Source organism: Apaloderma vittatum, unplaced genomic scaffold (assembly GCF_000703405.1).
Source record: "Apaloderma vittatum isolate BGI_N311 unplaced genomic scaffold, ASM70340v1 scaffold5327, whole genome shotgun sequence".
Taxonomy (NCBI): domain Eukaryota; kingdom Metazoa; phylum Chordata; class Aves; order Trogoniformes; family Trogonidae; genus Apaloderma; species Apaloderma vittatum.
In genome coordinates, this window is record NW_009724406.1 from 5398 (window position 1) to 24589 (window position 19192).

Consider the following 19192-nt stretch of genomic DNA (forward strand, 5'->3'; position numbering starts at 1 on the left):
AGACTCCTGTTAACGCCGATGGGCCATCTTCTGCCTGTTCCACCTTTAGCTGACGGTGTTGCTCAGGTATAACACAAAAAAGAATTTGGCCTCTCCTGTACATACGGTGCTTTTCACATCACCCAGCGCTTTGCTAGGGCCAGGGGCTGGCGGCTGCTCTCGGAGCGGCACCTCAGCCCATCTCGCTCCCCGCTCCAGCGCTCGCAGCGAGCACAGGTTCGATGCGTGTGAACCTACAGAGGAAGGGACAAATGAGCAGCCGCACCACAGGATCATCTCCCGTTTCGTCTCTACCCACGTCCGCCTTGTTTGTTCTCTCACTCGCTGACTGACGAGCAGATCCCATGGCAGATGTCGTGCAACTCAGGGAAATTTGGGAGTCGTGTAAAGATGGCGTAGGCGGGAGCTCACAAATAACGTGGCTGTGTAAGTGAACCGACCACACACCCAGTGTCATGTGTTTCAAATCTCGACTGTGTCTGCGGTATTAAATGTGAACAGAAAAAGAAATAAAGTGATGAGATCCTTTATAACCTTACTGGGTCAGTGGCAGTGGAGGATCTGGTGTGATCGCACGCAAGTCGGAGCACTGAGTCTCCACCAGGTTCCCACCACGCTATCTCTCTCCCTCTCCTCCAAATAACTGTAATGTTAAAGCCCTGGGTAGAGACACATTTAATTTCTGCTTACAAACTACAAGCTAACAACCTCACTTAATCTCACACTTCATCAGGAGAAACTACAACTATACCAACACTGTGAAATTGCACAAATTTGTGTACAGAATAGGATTTAGAACATTTAGTCTGGGGTCACAAAAGTCAGAAAGAAGGGGACTGGCTGCTCTTTGGAAGGGAAGACAGGACTTCTCCATTCTCACTTGGGAAGCAGACTTGTTTCTCCAAATCACTGAACGGTTGGCCAAATCTAGTGAAATCTGTACATTTTCATTAAAGAAGAGTAGTGACTGTTGCACGAGCAGGAAAATATTTTAGATCCAGCAGGAAACATTCAAGCATTTGATGCACACTAGCTGGCCCTCCTACAGCTGCCACTACAGCATCCATAGGTTTTGCTCCCTTCAGGACTAAAACTTACCTGTGCAGAATTGCAAAAGTCAGTGGCATCACACTTACTGGCATGACTCCAGACGGTGGGTAGGGTCTGCTGCTTCAAACAGGTACCAGTGCATAATGAGCTGCTTTTATATGGAAAACAAGAAAAAATAAATTATAAAATCACCTAGATAACATTCTCTTTTGAGTCATAAACTAATCTCTCCACGAACACTGGTGGATGAATCTGGCATTGCTTGCCTCTGTTGCCTAAGTTGTAAGAAATAACTTAATGGAGGGGGAAAGAAAGCACAATCAAGATTTCAGTAACATTTTTCACTGAAGAACACCTACCTGAAGTCAATCCAAGACAGGTGTCAGGAATTAGTCTCAGGTAGTAACACGGGGCAGGGGTCCACCCACCTTGTCTCTACCAGGTTTTACACAGGCAGAGCAGATGCTGCAGGAGGAGGGTGCGATGGCAAAACCCCCGGTGCTGGCACTGGTTTAATTCTGTCTCACCTGTGGCAGCTGCTGAGCGCCCACAGACTGCCCTGTCTTCCTACCGGAGACAAAGGATTTTTCCCCAATTCCCAGGGTGTTTCTGCAGCACCTCGTGTTCCTGACATCTTCCTCCTCAAAGCCTTCCCTATTTGAAAGGGCATGGAGTGCCCACACCCCGTTTTGGGTCTGGACATGGCTTTTGAGATCTGCCTTACATGCTGGGAAGACGAGAGCCCTCACAGGCTGCACAGGAAGATTTCTGTCAGGCTGCTGAGCCATAGGCTGGCATTTCTGGAAACTCTTCCCTGTAGGAACAAACTTTGCCAGTTCTGACAGAAAGAAAAAAAAAAAAGTATCAGGGCTTTATAAGACACATTTTTTCTGTTTCCACTGACCTCTGTTTGAACAGCCCATAGAAGAAAAAACTGCGGGTTCATTGTTTAAACAGTTCGAGTTTTTAAAAGCTTTTCTAACTCTACATTTTGTATCACAGCTTCACAAATAAACGGGAACAATTTGGCTGCATTTTATTTCTTGGCAGCAGGTTAAATTGGTGATGAAATGGGTCAAAAGCACTTTACCAGAAAGCTCCATTCATTTTAGAAAAGTACCTTTGATGCAGGCGTGCACCAGCAAAAAATCACGTCCCATAGTATTTCTTGCCAAAAATAAAATATAGTGGGGAAAAAATAACACCTGTCAAATTTTGCATCAATAGATATTCAGCAGTTATATAAGTTTGTGTCAGATGACATTTGCATAAGGCCTATTTGAAGCAGCAGCTGTTAGATACCTCAATAACCAGGGGAACCTCCTCTCCATCATGGGTTTGCTGTAGTTGGGGTGCTCCCTCCCTGTCTGCTGCTGGGTGAGGTGTGGGGAAGCAAGACGGAGGGCGGCTGCTGATGCTCCCATCGGAAGGTCCTGTTGGAAGGCAGCTGGTCCTGCTCTGTGTCAACGTTTCCTGATGGGCTTCTGCACGGTTTGCGTCATTGGCAAAAACCCTGCGGCCTTGAGGAGGTAAATCTCATCTTGAGATGCAAGTTAAAATCTGAAACAAAAAAGAGAGTAAAATTTTACCTAACTCCTCGTATCCCAGTGCCGCTTCCATGCGCCCTGAACCACCCTCCTCACTCCCCAGCTGAAAGCAGGTGAGTAGATTTTATCTTCAGGACTTTCAGTGAAGGAGATTGGCCCAATTTTACAAAAAGGGAATTAAAGCACTCAGGGCTTTAACCCCTTGCTCACACAAGGCTGGCTCTGAGCGACGAGGTGCGGATCCATTCAGCTCCCTCTCGGTGTTACTCCCTCCTGGGGCTGTGGGCACCTCCCAGCATCGTTCCTAAGCTGTGCTCTGCAGAGTAGCCCGAGATAAGTGTTAGATGGGAAATAAGCAACCTCTGGCTGACACTGCAGCTTCTGGAGAGCTCAGTCAATGGAGGAAACAAGGAATGTGCTTCCAGCGTCCTGCTTCTGCATCCCTACCTTCAACCAGCCAGCCGGTGCTAAGGACAAGGCAACGCCTGCTCCCACAGCGAGACGTGTATCTGCACGTGAACTCCTACACCCATCCCTGGACCTGCCCACGTGCAGGAGCTTCCCGGAGAGTCCTCTGGGTGATCTGGATTGCTGCATGCCCAGCAGATGCACATGCAGGAGTTGGCACGTCTTGGGAACCCCTGGTGGGATTTGCACTATTTTACGCTATTTGCTGTGGGGCACATGAGCTGGAGTCACACACTGCCCAGCCGCAAGGCATGCTGTGCCCCAGGAGCTTGAGGCTTACTGGGCTTTAACGTGAAGTCTCTGTTCATTTAGGCAGGTCCATCACGCACGTAGGGCAATGGCACATCTCCTCCCACCCCTGCATCCCCACCTGATGCACCGCAGCAGACGCCTTCCCAGCCCTGCACAAACACCTAGAAACTTCACAGGAGCAAAACGGTTTCCTCACACAGACGTGCTTGGCAATGGCTTTTCACTCTGAAACATGATTTCCGGCGAGAGACAGGTAAAATCTCTAGGTTTTGGCTTCACGTCCCATGTCCTCAGCCAAACTTGTGCCCAAAGCAGTTTGTTAGATGACGGGATCCAGCTCTGCCAGCTCTATAAACTCGTGACATCAGTTTCAGTTTCCAGAAATCCTGACTGCTGCTGTTTAAGAAAGAAAAAAGCGAATGTTAGATCATGATTTGCCTTTTACCTCTAAATTGTGATTATGCAAGTACAGCGAAAGAGGATAAAGAAAAAGACAAATTTAATCCACCTTGTATTAGCAAAGGCTTACAGGTTTCTGCAGTCACATCTGCTTGCTATTGAGCCTTTGTCACAAGCGGTTGCTGCTCAGCACGCAATACAGCACATTAGTATTATTGAATGTGATTAACACAAACACTTGATGGGCATTTAACAGGCTTTCTCTACATTCTCACCAACGGAAAGGTCTCTGTTCCCTTCCAAACCCAGTGCTCGTGGGTAACTGCCCTTCCCAGTCTCAGTCGCAGACTGGTGCCCACCGTAGCTTTTCAAGTAGGAGCAAAATTCAGAGACCCTCATTAACCCTATTCCTTGGGCCAAATCTCAAATCAGTGGTGAGACTAGTGCTTCGACCCCAGCACTGCCCCTCACCAGAACGGTACCAACTCCTAAATGGCATCTGAAGAGAACGCTGCCTGGTTGCCAGTCTACTGCTCTCTTGTTTGGTGCGCAAATACAACCTTTTGGAAGACTCCAGGCTGCTCCTCTGGCTGTGCTTGGACATAAATCACTTTGCAATGAAGGCATTTTACTGCTCTCCACGCTTGCTCACTGGGAGCAAAATGAAGGTTTGGTGACACATCCATAAAGCAAAGTCGCTCTGAGAAATAAAGTAGCCGGAGCTCAACTTCAGAGGCTGCTCTGAGGGCACAGGAGATGCTCTACCAACATTTGATCAAATGAGCTTTACTCCCTTTCCCTTTTTCTCGTGTTCCAATTGATTTTCACATGATCGCAGCGCTGCCTCTGAGAAAGAAAAGGCATGGCCGTTTCCAAGCCTTTATTCACATTGTTCTCCCCGGCACAGCCTCCTCGCACAAACCACCCGGTGCTGCAAATCATCCCTCATTAGGGCGGGCGGGCAGGGAATCTCACAGCACGAGCCTGTTCTGCCCTGAGCCCGCGGCACGACAAGCTCCCAGGCGCAGAGATGAAAAAAAGCTTTAGCACACCAATTTTCAAAAGACAACACAACCTCATACTACGAATTCTCACCAACAGTCAAGCCAATATTCGTGCTCACATGTGGGTACGTTTTCTGCCCAGCCAATGGCACCTCGGTGTTTTTATCAACATTTCGGGTACACTCGGATCACAGCAGTGGCTCCTTCCTCACAAAAGTGAGAGAATAAGCAGAGGTTTGCACAGCTGTAATGCTCTTGATTTCAAAACACTGAAGTCGGTCACATCACACTTCAAACAAGGACATGAGACAGGGCGACACCGCGCAGAGGCAACTCCCAACCCCGTCTTGGAGCAAAGGCAAAGGCAGGAGCAGCAGCAGCTTAAGCGCTGATACGGACCCAGTTTGTGAGCTCACCCAGCACCGTGCAAAGCCCACGCAGCAGCATCCTGGGGAATATTCACCCCTGCTGAATGCTCAGATCCACTTTTTCCTCCGTGTGCTGAACCCCGCCACGTCGCAGGGAGGGCTGCAGAGCCCTCCCAAGCCAGGACACCACGACCGGGTCGCAAGCAGTTTGTGGAAAGAAAGGACGCTTGGGTTATAAATTAATAAAGACAATATTTGCACTGGCTTAGGGTGAATTTCACAACTCTGTTCACATTAATCCTCGTGAGACTTCTGCATCCCTACTGTTTGTTGTGATTCATTTGTAGAGAATAATAGCTTTCCTATGACAGAAAAGTGAGAGGGATGAGCTAACAAAACTACCAAGAAATGACATCCACTGAGCACACTGACCCAAGCAGTTATTTAACTGTGCTAGTAGACCTAAAAATAGTTTTGATTGCATGCAATATCACCTAGGCCAGCAATTAGTACAATAAATACAACTACTCAAACTAATAACAGCACATTCACCTAAATGGCAGCTGATAGGAGGCTAATCCAGCGTGTTTGAAAGCATCTTGTGAAACCTCAGCCAAGAATCCGTGCACTGTGAGAGGGCAAATTGTCAAGAGCAGAAGCAGATGCAATTGTTCAGAACTTACTAAACACAATACTGATGAAATAGCCCTTTTCAAGGGATCTTAGCTGTCTTTTCTACTCAGCCATAAAAACACTGAAACAAAATGTCCATATCCTCCTCCCTACTCGCTTGTGGTTCTCATTTCTGAGAAGAGTAAGGGATGACATTTATATCTTCACTCCAAGGCAGGTGAATATTAAGGACAGAGAATATAATTATACACCAGTTCAATAAATCACAGTACATCATGAATTCTGCAATAATTCTGTAGTTCTAGAAAAATATTTGCACAGGAAATACAATTTATACATCACATTTCCACGATAATTTCTTTATAACTGTCCTCCAATACCTCTGGGTGCAGAGAGGTCTAACAAAACCACCCAGCTCACGCAGGTGCCATTGCTGCCGGTGGGGGGGAATTCACCCCATCTCCCTAGTCCATAAACTGCTCAAATTTTGCTGGGATCTCAAAGGACCCGTTTAGGCTTGACACGAAGGGGTAAAGATTAGGTTGTAGCTGGAGAAAATGCAAACAGGTCTCTTTTTGTGCCACTTGTTTAATCCCAAATAGCAGAGAAAAGAGGTTTTGGTCCAGCAGGAGCCGAGCAGTTCAGCTCCATCACCTTCCCGGCAGTGCGGAGATTCAGGTGGTGAGCGTTTGGTGAGCATCAGGGCTCATCCCACCACTTTGTGCCGGTTTAACTCCCACGTGTCACCTGCAACCTCAGACTTCAGCAAAAGGAACAAAAACACATGGGGGCAGCTGAAAATGGATGAATTAAATCGCCCGTTAAGAGACGGACACAGGCTGGAGTCGCTTCTCCCAAACGACCCACAACTCGAGGCCCTGATGGACCTTCTTCCCTGCCCCATTCCCGGTCCCACACGGAAAGAGGAGCCGCCCTTTCCCCACAGATCCCAACCACCTCGCAACAGCCTCACTCAGCCGACAGCCGTAACGAAACGCTGAGTTTCCATCAGGCTCGGCGTGCAGGGTGTCACCATCCCCCCTTCTTGTTCAGACAAGAAAAGCAACATTCCCCAGGGGACAATTCTCCTGCTGCAAACCTGTCAGTGACAGGAGACCTCAGGTTAGGTCAGCTAAGTTGAGAACTGAGTATTACTTGAGTAGTTACTGAGAAGTAACTCCCACCTGGTGGAGAACATGGGCCACGCTGACCCCCCGGCCCTCTGGGCAGGAGCAGCTCGGGCAATGCTTTCTCTCCAGCACGGCCCGAGGGCCTCTCACTTGGAGGTTTTCAAGTATTTAGTTTTTCAGGGGCATTTGCAAATCCCTCCAGTATGCTTCGAGACAAGAGGGGCAGGAGGAAGAACCTTGATCCCCTGACACAGAGGCTGGAGTGAAGATCTACCTCCCTTTAGGCAAGTGCTATTTATAGCAGGCTCAACCTGAGCATCTCCTGACATTCAAAGCCTTGAAGGAGTCTGGCAGGACAAGCTCGACGGAAGGTGAACAACACGGATCGACGCTACCACCAGATCCTGCCTGCCTTCGAAACACGCTGGGTTCTCTGAGAGCCCCCCCTCTTTAAAAGGGGCTCAACTCTCCTCCACCGAACCAGACACACTCTGAGCTTAAGTGACTGAAGGCAAAAGCAAAACAAATTCTACCTGTTGATGGTTTTTAACGAGCTCTTTGATTACCGAGGAGAGGGAATTGCTGCTGCTATAGAAACAGCAGCCGCCAAGCCGGTGCCCGGGCTTTGCAGCCGGCAGAGCTGGAGATTGCTCAAATTGCAAGATGTGCCACAGTCCACGTCGAGCCACCGCACCAGCCCAGAGAGGCTGTTCGAAAGGCCACAAAAATACCTAAAAATACGAGCCCCTGCTCCTTCTCACAACTTATCAAAACAGATAGTTTTCTCCCAGCAGGTACAAGATGGCAAGAGATGCTGGGGAACACATGGCTACGACTCGCTCTGTATTTCTGTGCAAAACAATATCTGTTTGAAACTTGGTGCTACCTCCCTGCGCTCTGCCTGGCGGGAAAGGGACCCAGTACTTCTGCACCCAACCTGTGGGTTACAGCGTTACAAGACAACATCCAGAGCTCAGACAGCAAATACCTAAATCCTCTTCAACTCTCAGGGGCTTTAAGCATCCTCCGTCACTTCTGCAGATGCCCTTGGCAACATGTAAACCAGGGGCTACTGAAAACAAAAGGCCTCTTCAGATACCGAAGTGCTGATTACTGACCTACAGGTAGATCTAAAAGATGTTGGTAAAGAGGTTGATTTGTCAAACACTGCTTAAATAAATAATGAAAAACAAAAAAGCTGAGTAACTGAGTGAAAAAAATTACCGTATTTCCTTAGGAAAAACCCGCTCACATTGTAAATTGCAGTAATTAAAAAAGCAAACAAATACAAGGTTGTATTGATGCAGTGATTTGAAGAAGAAAAGCTGTTTAAAAACCAAACCATGTTTGCCAAGAAACACGTACACTTATTAATTCTTTGTGAGTAATTGCACATAATCAACAAAAAAAGTGGAACACTGACATTTTGAGGTTTAACTAGGAAAAGATAACAAGTCTAGGTATACTTTTACCATCCTTCACACAAGCCATTTAAAAGAAGTGATTAAAACACCACAGAAACCTGACTTTAAGATGAGTTCTATAAACTTTCGGTGGCTGCACACCAGCCCTGCCAGGGGCAGGGTCAGAGCTCTCGATTTCCGAGCGACGAGTAGGAACGGGAGGCTACAAAACCCAGTAAAAATGAGAAGAATCGGGCATTCACCTGGATGACGTTTAGGTCAAAACAGCCTTCAGGTGCTCGGCACAGCTAAGTCCGGGGCTAAAGAAGCAACCTGCAGTGTATTTAGCTCAGCCTAAGAAAAGATTCCGCCCCAAACTGCGCCAGCAGTGGGTAACACAAAATTATCCCAATTCGGGAACATCCCGAGTTAAATTCGGGGCTCCCGTTCCTGCTTCAGGCTGCAGCAACTCCGCTGACCTCCCAGACACTGGATACTGGATTTTTCAATGAAGAAAACTCCTGGTAATATCAGAAAGAATTAAAACATTTATTGGGCATAAATATATTACATATACACTACAGATACAGTTAAGTCTTACATACATAGTGTAGTATTTGCAAAATCTATACATTAAAATTGATATGGCAGTTTTAATACAATGCATATGAAATTGTCTAAAATTTACAATACAAGAAAACTTATGATTTTTTTTTTTTTCTTTAAAGTTGAAAAGCTTGGAATGTATGTTCCCGTAGTGAGGTAAAAACATTTTATTTTTTCAATTTAAAGAACTGTGCAAGGATAAGGTTCATACACATTCAGTTAGGGCACTTCTCAATTGTGACACTGAATACTGAGCCACCGTAGCCAACGAACAGGATTAGAAAACATTTCAAGTTCCTAAAGAAAAAGGCAGAGCGATATATAAAATACCCCAAACTCTCTCCTTCCATGCGGGTTTTAAATATTTTAGTGTTTCATTCTACCTTCTGGTTTTCGCTGTCGCTCAGGATTTCTCGGAGAGCAGCGGGTTGGATCCCACGGCAGGCAGAAGGGACGCGGACGCGCGGGACAGGACGGGGATAATTTGTCCTATCACGGGGGCAGAATATTTGACTAGAACATCATCGAATTAACTGACTTAGGGCCTGGTCCCAACTCCTCCAGAATACTTGGCTCTGCTAACCTTGGCGTGGGACTGGGCGTTCTCGTTAGAAGTAGCTGGTTGCCTTTCTCTACACTCGCTGCTTTTCGTATCATTTGTATTTCAAATTTTCAGAATTGATAAATCGTCTAAAACAAGGCATGGTTTTTTTCTTCCTTTTTTAATTAAAGCAGTTTTTTTTTAAAAAAAAAAGTTGTCAAGCTCAGATTTCATAGCAGCACTGCTGAAAGAATATTCCAAAAATAATAATAATAAAAAAAAGGGAATCTATTCAAATTTCTGGGTTTCCAAACTAGCGGTCTTCTCACTGTGTTAAAAAATACACTCTTTTCCCCTCCATTGAAAACAGCTGTATATGCTTTGCTCACAAAATACAGATGCAAGGTCACAAAGTTTCGTATCACAAATAAATTTAAATAAGATGTAAATAAATTTGACAAGCCATGACTTTGGCAAAAACAAAAAAATATATATATATTTAGCTCAATGCCATTAGTTTGCAAGGCTAAATTAAACTAATTATAGTCAATAACAAAATACAGAACATTTCTAATATTTGCTACATCTAGAGAGGCACACAGAATAATTCATTGATCTTAGCACTTTCTTTCCAGAGATGATTATGTTTTTGGATACATGTAAACGTTTGAATCACTGATAATGGGGTTTTTTTTGGCATTTAATGTACTAGATGCTCCCATCTTCAAAACCACAAGAAAATGTAAGAGGATTAATAATACTAGGAATGCTGCCAGGTAAAAAGTTGACCTAAAGTACAACAGTATAAAACAGACAAAATATAACATGCTAAAGGGAGGGTGGGGAGGGGGATTAGTACATAAGTACACTTTTTTATTTTTTATTTTTTTTTTACAATAAATAAAAGATTGCACTGTAATTGGTATTTAAAGTACTGTATGCAGTATATAGTATAAATAAACCTAAAACAAAAATAATGTTGTTTTTTCCCCATTACTTTGGTTAAGGGACTATTATATGCTAGTACAGGACACTGAATCTTAGACGATGAAGACAGAGCACAAAATAGCTAGGACAAAAGCTAAACCAAGTAGCAAAAATATACAAAAACAAGAGGCAGGGAAATACACTGTGTCTGTTGCACCCTTTTGGAATCTATTTGCACCTCCAGCTCATTTCTGTCCCTGAGGTACTCGCACAATGTTGACTTAATATAAATAACCCAATGACTCAAGAGTTAAAAATCTAGTATCTCGATGGATTAAAACGTGGGTCTGGGAAGGGGCCGGCAGGGAGGGATGCTCCCATCAGAGCAGGGACTATTCCTCTGCAGGACTTTCGTCAGAATTCTGCCATATACCAAGTTATTTCAATTAGCCCTGTGGTAAGAATAGTGTAGACACCCATTTAAGGTATTTAAAATAAACAGATCTAGCTTCTGATACCTCCAAGAATCTTACATAGAGTGGATGCCCCTCCAAAAATACATATAAGAATAATAAAAAAAGGTCAACTGACAGTAAAGTTTGCTTCCATTGAGTGTAAATCTTACCTAATTCAGTAGAGGCAGTAAAGCTGTCACCAGCTCGAATAATATAAATCAGGCTGAACATAATAGAATAATATCTAGTATTAGATTAGGAATAGTTATATACAGTGACAAACAGACAAGTTAAAGCAGCTTTTAAATAGCTGAACATGGGAATAACTAACTATTGCACAATGCCCTCTTACTTAAAATTACTGCTAGGAATCAAAATGGTAAAAACAATGACAAAAAAAATCTCTAACGCTTCATAATTTATACGCAGTTTGGTTATTTGATTTCTTATACAGGCAGTTTATAGTGTTGTAACTGTAAAAATAACTGATAACTAAAAAAGGTTTTTCAGCTGCAGGATATTGTTCTGATTTAAATGAACTAAACAGTTAAAGTAACGACATTTTATCTCGAAAAAACGGGGGCAAACGTAGTGAATAATTCATAGGCAACATTGCTAATACTGTTCAAGGAAAACCTGGTACTGTTGACTAACACCGTATTCTAGTCTCACCGCTAAACACACTGGTGACTAAGGTTTGGAAAGAAAAAGAAGAGACAAAAAGGTGACCCATGATTAAAATTTCCTAAATAATAAGATAAAATAAGAGTCTGTACGAACTTCAGTGAAAAAAAGATCAAACCAATGTTGAAAAGGCAAATCGGTGACATTTTTGAAACTGTGAAGGAAAAAAAAATAAAATCTTGCTTTTGGTATCTGGTTTGCTTGTTTCTCCAGTTTGACCATTTCCTAGTTTTGAATTTCAAAAAGGTGCATCAAAACACTGATTTATCTTTCTTCAAGCTAGAACTGTAAAAACAAGAGAAGTATATAAAATGTATGGTAGAACAAAAGGATTTCAAAAAAAAAAGGAATATCTGAATAAATGTGTGGATTATAATGCGTAGCATTAGTTAAATTTGTATCTCAAACTCCCATTGAATTCTCTACTTCATAAAGAAGTATTGTAATATACAGGCGAATATAATCGACAAACTTGCAAAGCCAAGAACAATGAGGGCTGCAAACTGTTCGTCAGTAGGAATCATGCTCTTTATCTTGGGATCATCTATGCTTCCCATTTCTCCCGCAAGCATGATCTCATTTCGCTGAAGCACGAAGGCAACGGATGGGCTGAAAGGTCCACTCAGTTCCTGTGAGGTATCCAAGCACCGGCGGCAGACGCAGACGCGAAACCGATAGTCTGTGTTGACTTGAAGGCCTGAGATGTGGAACGTGGTCTCTTCTCCCTTGTACACCTTGAAAACAAAACAGCGGGCAGTCAAACACAGAGAGCAAGACAACCCCCTCCCCCTCCTCCGTTCACGGCACTGGCCGATTGAGGAAAGATTTTGCAAGGGTTTGAGACAGAAAGTCAGGTCAAGTGTCCGGTTTTGGGCCCCTCACTACAAGAGGGACGTGGAGGTGCTGGGGAGGGCACAGAGGTGGGCGACCGAGTTGGTAAAGGGCTCAGAACATAAGTCTTATGAGGAAAGGCTGAGGGATCTGGGGCTGATTCGCCTGGAGAAGAGGAGACTCAGGGGAGACCTCATCACTCTCTACAACTACTTGAAAGGAGGTTGTAGAGAGGCAGGGGATGGGCTGTTCTCGCTAGTGGTGAGTGATAGGACAAAGGGAAATGGTCTTAAGTTGCGCCAGGGGAGGTTCAGGCTGGATCTTAGGAAGAATTTCTTTACTGAAAGGGTTGTCAGCCACTGGAACAGGCTGCCCAGTCACCGTCCCTGGAGGTGTTTAAGAGACAACTAGATGTTGCATTAGGGGACACAGTTTAGTGGGTCGATAGGGCTGGGACAAAGGCTGGACTCGATGATCTTCAAGGTCTCTTCCAGCTGAAACTATTCTATGATTCTGTGATTCTATAAATGCACGTCCCTTAAGGCGACGCTTCTGCAGGTCTCAGGGTAAGGACCTCACTAGATCAGTGGAGGTTTTGGCAAAAGAGAGGCACGTGGAGGACTAGGTAAGAGATGTCCAACCATGAGAGGTCTCAATACAGCTTTCAACAGAATCCATGCACATAAGGATAGACAAGACTTCAGACAATATGCACAAAGCACACTTGTCTTTTGTGAGTGTGATAGACACTACAAACGTATTTCTGTACTCTTAGAACGTGACTCTGTGCCTAAACAGGCCTAAGACATAAGCACCGCATGTGGCCCCAGAAGGAAGAAAACCTGCAAACTAACGTTACTGGAAGACATTCACTGTGTAATTGTAAAATTGGGTACAAATATTATTTTAATATACTTGCCCTCACATTTCTCTCGAGAGTCAGCAACCTCGCCAGGAATCACACTTTCAGAATTGTGGAAACAATAACTTATTATTAAGACACAAAAAAGCTCCTCTTGGTTGCATTGCATTTTTGTTCTTTAGCAATCCAAACCCATCAAGTATTTATGTTAATCAAATGTAGGCTTCACATGACTTGGAGAGTGTGAGTCACAATATGAGAAAGAAAAGAGATAACTGAGTATCCAAGAGACAGTTTTTGTGATTTAAATGGAAAAAGACCACGGGAAACATTTATAAGCTCTGAAAACAAATAACCAGTCAACAATTTACATAATGGAGAGTTGTTCAAACCGGTTGGTTGTGAAACAAAAAACATCACAAAGTGCCTGTGTCTGCTGGAAAAAAAACAACACATCCTCAACTTCAGCTACTTCTTCCTCTGCCCATGTGTCCGGTTCCCTTCGCCGTGCTGCTGGAGCAGAAGGCTAAGAGCATCCTTGCCCTCCTGGAGGAAAGAAGTCGACTGAGAAAAGGGTAACAAGAGCGAAACTAAACCTGAGCCACCAGAGACTTCTGCGTTCCCCTGGAGTGAGCAAGAGAGGAGGAAATGGAAGAGACATGCTCAGCTAAGGGTCACTTAGCAAGTCCAGCTTTCCTGCCCACGCTTGCCCCCGAGACTCACCCCTCAGTTAAAAAGCCTGTCGCTGATTTCTTGAGAAAGTCTGGGACAAAAGATTAAGGTTTTCCTTTCATTCACTCTCTTCCCTCCTTTTAAAATTCCCGTTTTTCCATACACAGTTTGAGTGACGGTGACTCTGAGTTTCAAGACTGAGTAGAAATCCTCTAAGTGGCTCGTGCTCCTCGGCCCCAAGGCATAAATCAAGAAGCACTGTTTAAACAAAATTATGTCGTCTTCCTCAGCATTCAGAGAAAGTTCACTCTAGCTCAAGTGACAGGAAGACAACAAATTCAAACTGTAAAACTTTGCGATTAAGCACATCTATGCACTCTTGCCTCTTGTCGCCTTCGCTTGTCTTCCCAACAGGAATGAGAAGTGAGTCAGTGAGTTACAGAAATACGGTAATTGCAGGGAAAACAAAACCACAAGTGCTCTAGCTGTCTGTAAAAAGAACATGAAGGTTGAAACATCTGTTTGCAAAACACACCTCGTGCCAAGAACATCTCTGTCACTCTGTTTTCCAACGGCAATTCCACTTCTACGCTCACCTGTGGTGGGCGACTGCCCTCCATCCCCTCCAGCATCAACGCCACACCTCGTAGGTGGTGAATGCTTTGGTTTACTCCCAAATAAAAACGATCACATGAAGAAAAGTTGCATGTGTTGAGCACGTAAATGTAGGTCAAGTGAGTAATGAAAAAGGGAAGAAGTTCTTCCCCATGAGGGTGGTGAGACACTGGAACAAGTTGCCCAGAGAGGGGGTGGAAGCCTCATCCCTGGAAGTTTTTAAGGCCAGGCTGGATGGGGCTCTAGGCAGCCGGATCTAGTGGGGGATGTCCCTGCCCATGGCAGGGGGTTGGAATTAGATGATTCTTAAGGCTCCTTCCAACCTTGACAACTCTACGATTCTATGATATACACAACTTGTCTTTGCATTGAAAAAACCCGTCCAGTTAATTGGTGTTTTTACTTGTTTTGCTCTGTCAGAGTGATGAGTACGAGTGCAACTGGAGGCTAACTTTGGCTAAATCAAAGACCTGCATCTTCATTACAGTCTAATAAATGTAGATGACCAAGTCCACTCAAACCAGCTGCCTAATAGCATTTCTCAGAACAAGGCCAGACAGTCTCAAGTACAGCCAGTACAGTCTCAAGACTGCACCTTTAAAAAAATCCACAAAATCTTGAAAAATGGTCAAAAGCACACTGGATACATGAATTATTATTCACTGATGATAAAGGCAAAATAGCTTCCACACTAGAGCTAGGACGGTGGTGGAGATCACTTCTTTCAGCAGCCGGTTGTGAACACAGCTACACTCTGTGAATGGACTTCACACGCACAACAGAGGAAAAATAAATACAGCTGTGTATAAGGTCTTTAAACTGGTTAAACCGATCTGAATCCAAATATAATTGGGGTTTTTATACGTAGCACATCATGCTTTGGTGGCCAACAACTCCAAGACGCTACCCAACTGATCACTTCCTAAAACCAGCTTTTTTTTTTGCCTGCCTCCCTCTCTGAAAATATCATCACAAGTAACAAGCTGCTGCTCAAGCCTCTTACGGCATTCGATCCTACTGATCAAGACAGACAGCTCAGAGAATTCCTGTAGGCAAGCATTTCTCATTTCATTGATGCCTTTAAATAATTCCAACCCCCTCTCCATCTTTTCCAAATCATAAAAATTACAGCCACAATTGCCCTATGAGCACCACACCAGAAAATGGAAGATACTCACTGCAATGACCAGTGTATTTAATAATTAATAAAAGCCCATTTTGTACGGTGATAAGAAGATCAAGAATCAAAGGGAAGTTTCAATCTCTTTAGAGAGCATGCCCGCTTGAAAGGTTTAATTTCTTCTAAGTCATCTGACAGATTTCGCTTGAAGAAGCTGCCTTATTATTTTATCCAAACTCAAAATCGGCTTCACTCCACTGTTGAAATGCTCAGAAACCCTGACGAGCTGTGGGGACACCCTTGTCTCCTAAGCAGAGCAAACAAGAGTCCCTCTGATCATCTTTCACACGGTGGGCTGCACTGAAAAACCCCAACAGAAGGGAAGTATGTGCCCTGTCTCCTGAAACACAACTGGCATCAGGAGGCAGAGAAAATACTCAATGCAAGTAGCGCTAATAAATGCCAACGTGTACTGGACAATTAACGTCGTGCTTTGGCACTCAACCAGTTCAAGTGCCTTTGGCTTGCTATTTAAAATAGAGAAGGAAAACCAATTTTTTGCTGCTTAGAGCTTTACACAAATTAAGAGTGCACAGAGGCCGTGTGACTACAGAGTCTGAAACAAACTAAAAACAATAATAAAAATTAGAGCTTGGTAAGACCGACTGGGCTCTCCCAAGCATCCACCTCTTGGTGCACACCCCAGCAGGTTTCCCAGTGCAATGCTGGGGTATTTTTTACACACGCAGTGTATCCTACCAGTATCTTTTCTTCTTTTGGAAAACACCTGGGGACAGCTTCGAGCACCCAGTGTTGGCTTTGAGTATCCCAGCCAGGAGCTTCCTCTAGTGAGTTACTTGTGAAAACACAAACACAAGCTTCACGAGAAAAGACGACCTTCAACGTAAGACCCGGAAGGTACTTTTGATTGCCTTTATTGCTGGGGTTTTTTTCATACCACAATTTCTTGACTGCAAAGACTAAGCCATCTCCTGTCTTAGAGGAACATGAAGCCATGTCCAACCCTCCCCCAGGATGTCCAGAACATTTTAAGCCCTGAGGCTACCTGGACTAGGGCCGTGTGTGGAAGTTATCAAGGCTACTTTGTAAATCAGGCAATGGCAAAATAAGTCCACTTATTCACTTACCACTGACATTATGAGGCCAACATAGTACATGGAGGTTTTACTACGTATAGTAGCACAAAAATGTTTCCTGACGAAAACAACAGTTAGGTTTCTGAATCTTTAGCACCCAAACGAATTACCTGGCATTTACTTAAGTTATTTTTGATAATTCACTAATTCACTGTAGCACTCACAGCTGCAAAGAAAGTACTACCTCATTCATACTTTCAAGAATTTAATTTAAGATTTAACATATCTCATTCCCTAACTTTGACTTTTTTGGTATCCATGCAACAACGAAAAAAAGGACAGGGAGAAGACAGGGCACAGATGAAGCTCACTGCAAGTCATGCAGTCAGAGGTGTGATAGTTAAAGACAAGACAAGGACAGAAAGATCACCTGAACTTAATTCACTTTGTTTCCACGGTGCAAGAAAGGACAGAGCTTTCTGTGGGGCAGCTGACATACAGCAGTTTCACAGTGAAACCTTAGACAGGAATGGGATGGCTGAACAAACCCATTGGAAGTTGTGTACTTGACTGAAATTCGTGATGGAGGGTCTTGGAATTTGCTTAGTGAATGAGGAAGATCATCTACCTACTTCATCTTCCCATCTTCAGGCAATGGTTAGCACCAGCCAGTTCAGAAAAAATCATGGGTGGACAGAATTGTAACTTTTCAAAGGTCAGTTCAGTTAGAAATAGTGATTAACTATGGACAGAATGCAAATCATGCCAACAAGCTAACGATGTTCTACATCCCTCCTTAGGGGAGAAAAAAAACCTATTATAGCCCTTAATTTGGAGTCAAAGTTCACCTGTCACATCACCATAGGGTGTAATTCAATATGGCAGAAGGAAGAGGCACAACAAATGTTTAAAACATTTCCATTATGTCATCAATTCAGCAATATCAAAAGGAGACCACGTTCCTACCTGCTTGTACTCAGATTCTCTTCCAACCAGTACCTGCAGAACATAACCAACAGGATCTCCCTTCATGGGTGGGACCATTTCCCAGGTAATTTCACAGGCGTTTCCTCCCAGCTGTGTCACTCGAGGGGCTACAATAAAATTAAACGTGTAAACATTTAATATAAAGACTGTGTCGAAATGTTATTCATTTTACTTGTGCTGTAATATAGACAAGAACATTTTAAAAAAAGAACTTCAGGACATCAGAGGGGCTAATAGCACATAATCCATATTTTAAAAAGAGAGCTTCAGCACATCAGAGGGGCTAATAGCACATAATCCATACCATATTTATATGACTAAAAAATCAAATTGCCATCAACACTGGATAAAAGAAGTAAAATTTGTAAGTAGCTCAAAGTCTCACTTCCTTCAGGCCAGTCTTGCCTGATTAAGCAGTTCAACAACCGCTCTCCACAGAAAACTGGGTGACATTTAGAGGAGAGCTTCAGCACATCAGAGGGGCTAATAGCACATAATCCATACCATATTTATATGACTAAAAAATCAAATTGCCATCAACACTGGATAAAAGAAGTAAAATTTGTAAGTAGCTCAAAGTCTCACTTCCTTCAGGCCAGTCTTGCCTGATTAAGCAGTTCAACAACCGCTCTCCACAGAAAACTGGGTGACATTTAGAGCTGATTAACAAGCTTCTAAATTTACTGCAGGACCTGGATCCCTTCTGCAGCAGGACAGTAAGCTGTGAGAGCACCTCTCGTCTGTCAGCTGTGGGAGTGGAAAGCTGAACTTTCAAAATTCGGTTGCAATGCTGTGCACTGATCTCTTCAACGCAGAAGCCAACACACGAATTATTACACCGGCATTAATAAAAGCAGCAATTTCATGAAGTTCTGCACAAACACCTGCCACGAATTACACCGGCATTAATAAAAGTAGCAATTTCATGAAGTTCTGCACAAACACCTGTGCCAGGGGAGACACCTGCATACTCCTCCTCTGCCACACATCTTTGAAAGAGAGGAATAATATCAACCATTTCATTCATGAAAAATAGGTGAAGGAATGTGAGAAGGGAACCTAAACAATCTTCTGCATTAGAGATTAATTCCAACCTGGGAAGCAAAACTACAAGCGTAACTTTAAAGACTTGGACTCATCTCTAATTCTGAGCCTGACATTCAGATGATCAGACCTGCAATTTCTAGCTTTGACTGGTGCTTTTCCTAAAACTCTAGAGAAATTCAATTTATCAGCTGTTACAATGCTGCCATCCTTGGAAGAAGATCTCTCACCACCCGAAAGCCAAAAGAAGCTGTACGATGCTCCATGGCAAGCTTGCAGATACCAACAGCAGCAGAATACCTATAGGTACAACGAAGCAGCTGCCACTGGAAGGCATCGAAACAACTGAGGCAGCGTTCACCAACCTCTTGATCAGGCAGAACCAGCAAGCACAGGACTGGAAAAATCAAACTGGGAGAAAGGGCAGTGCTGAACGCTTTACCAAGTGGTTAATATGTGCACGTGCAAGGACATGAGCTTGTTAAAGGCAATCTAGA

The 19192-nt window shown here is 43.9% G+C and overlaps 1 protein-coding gene across 1 annotated transcript in view; it reads right to left on the bottom strand.

The window, feature by feature from the left end:
• Positions 1-11367: 11367 nt before the first annotated feature.
• FNDC3B (fibronectin type III domain containing 3B) overlaps positions 11368-19192 on the bottom strand; it is a 92650-nt gene continuing 84825 nt past the window's right edge. Inside the window, exons 23-24 of the mRNA XM_009872469.1 lie at positions 17631-17758; positions 11368-12201 (exon numbers count right to left, since the gene is read on the bottom strand). Coding sequence (XP_009870771.1) covers positions 11890-12201; positions 17631-17758 — 440 coding nt within the window. The 3' untranslated portion in view covers positions 11368-11889. The remainder of the gene's footprint in view (positions 12202-17630; positions 17759-19192) is intronic.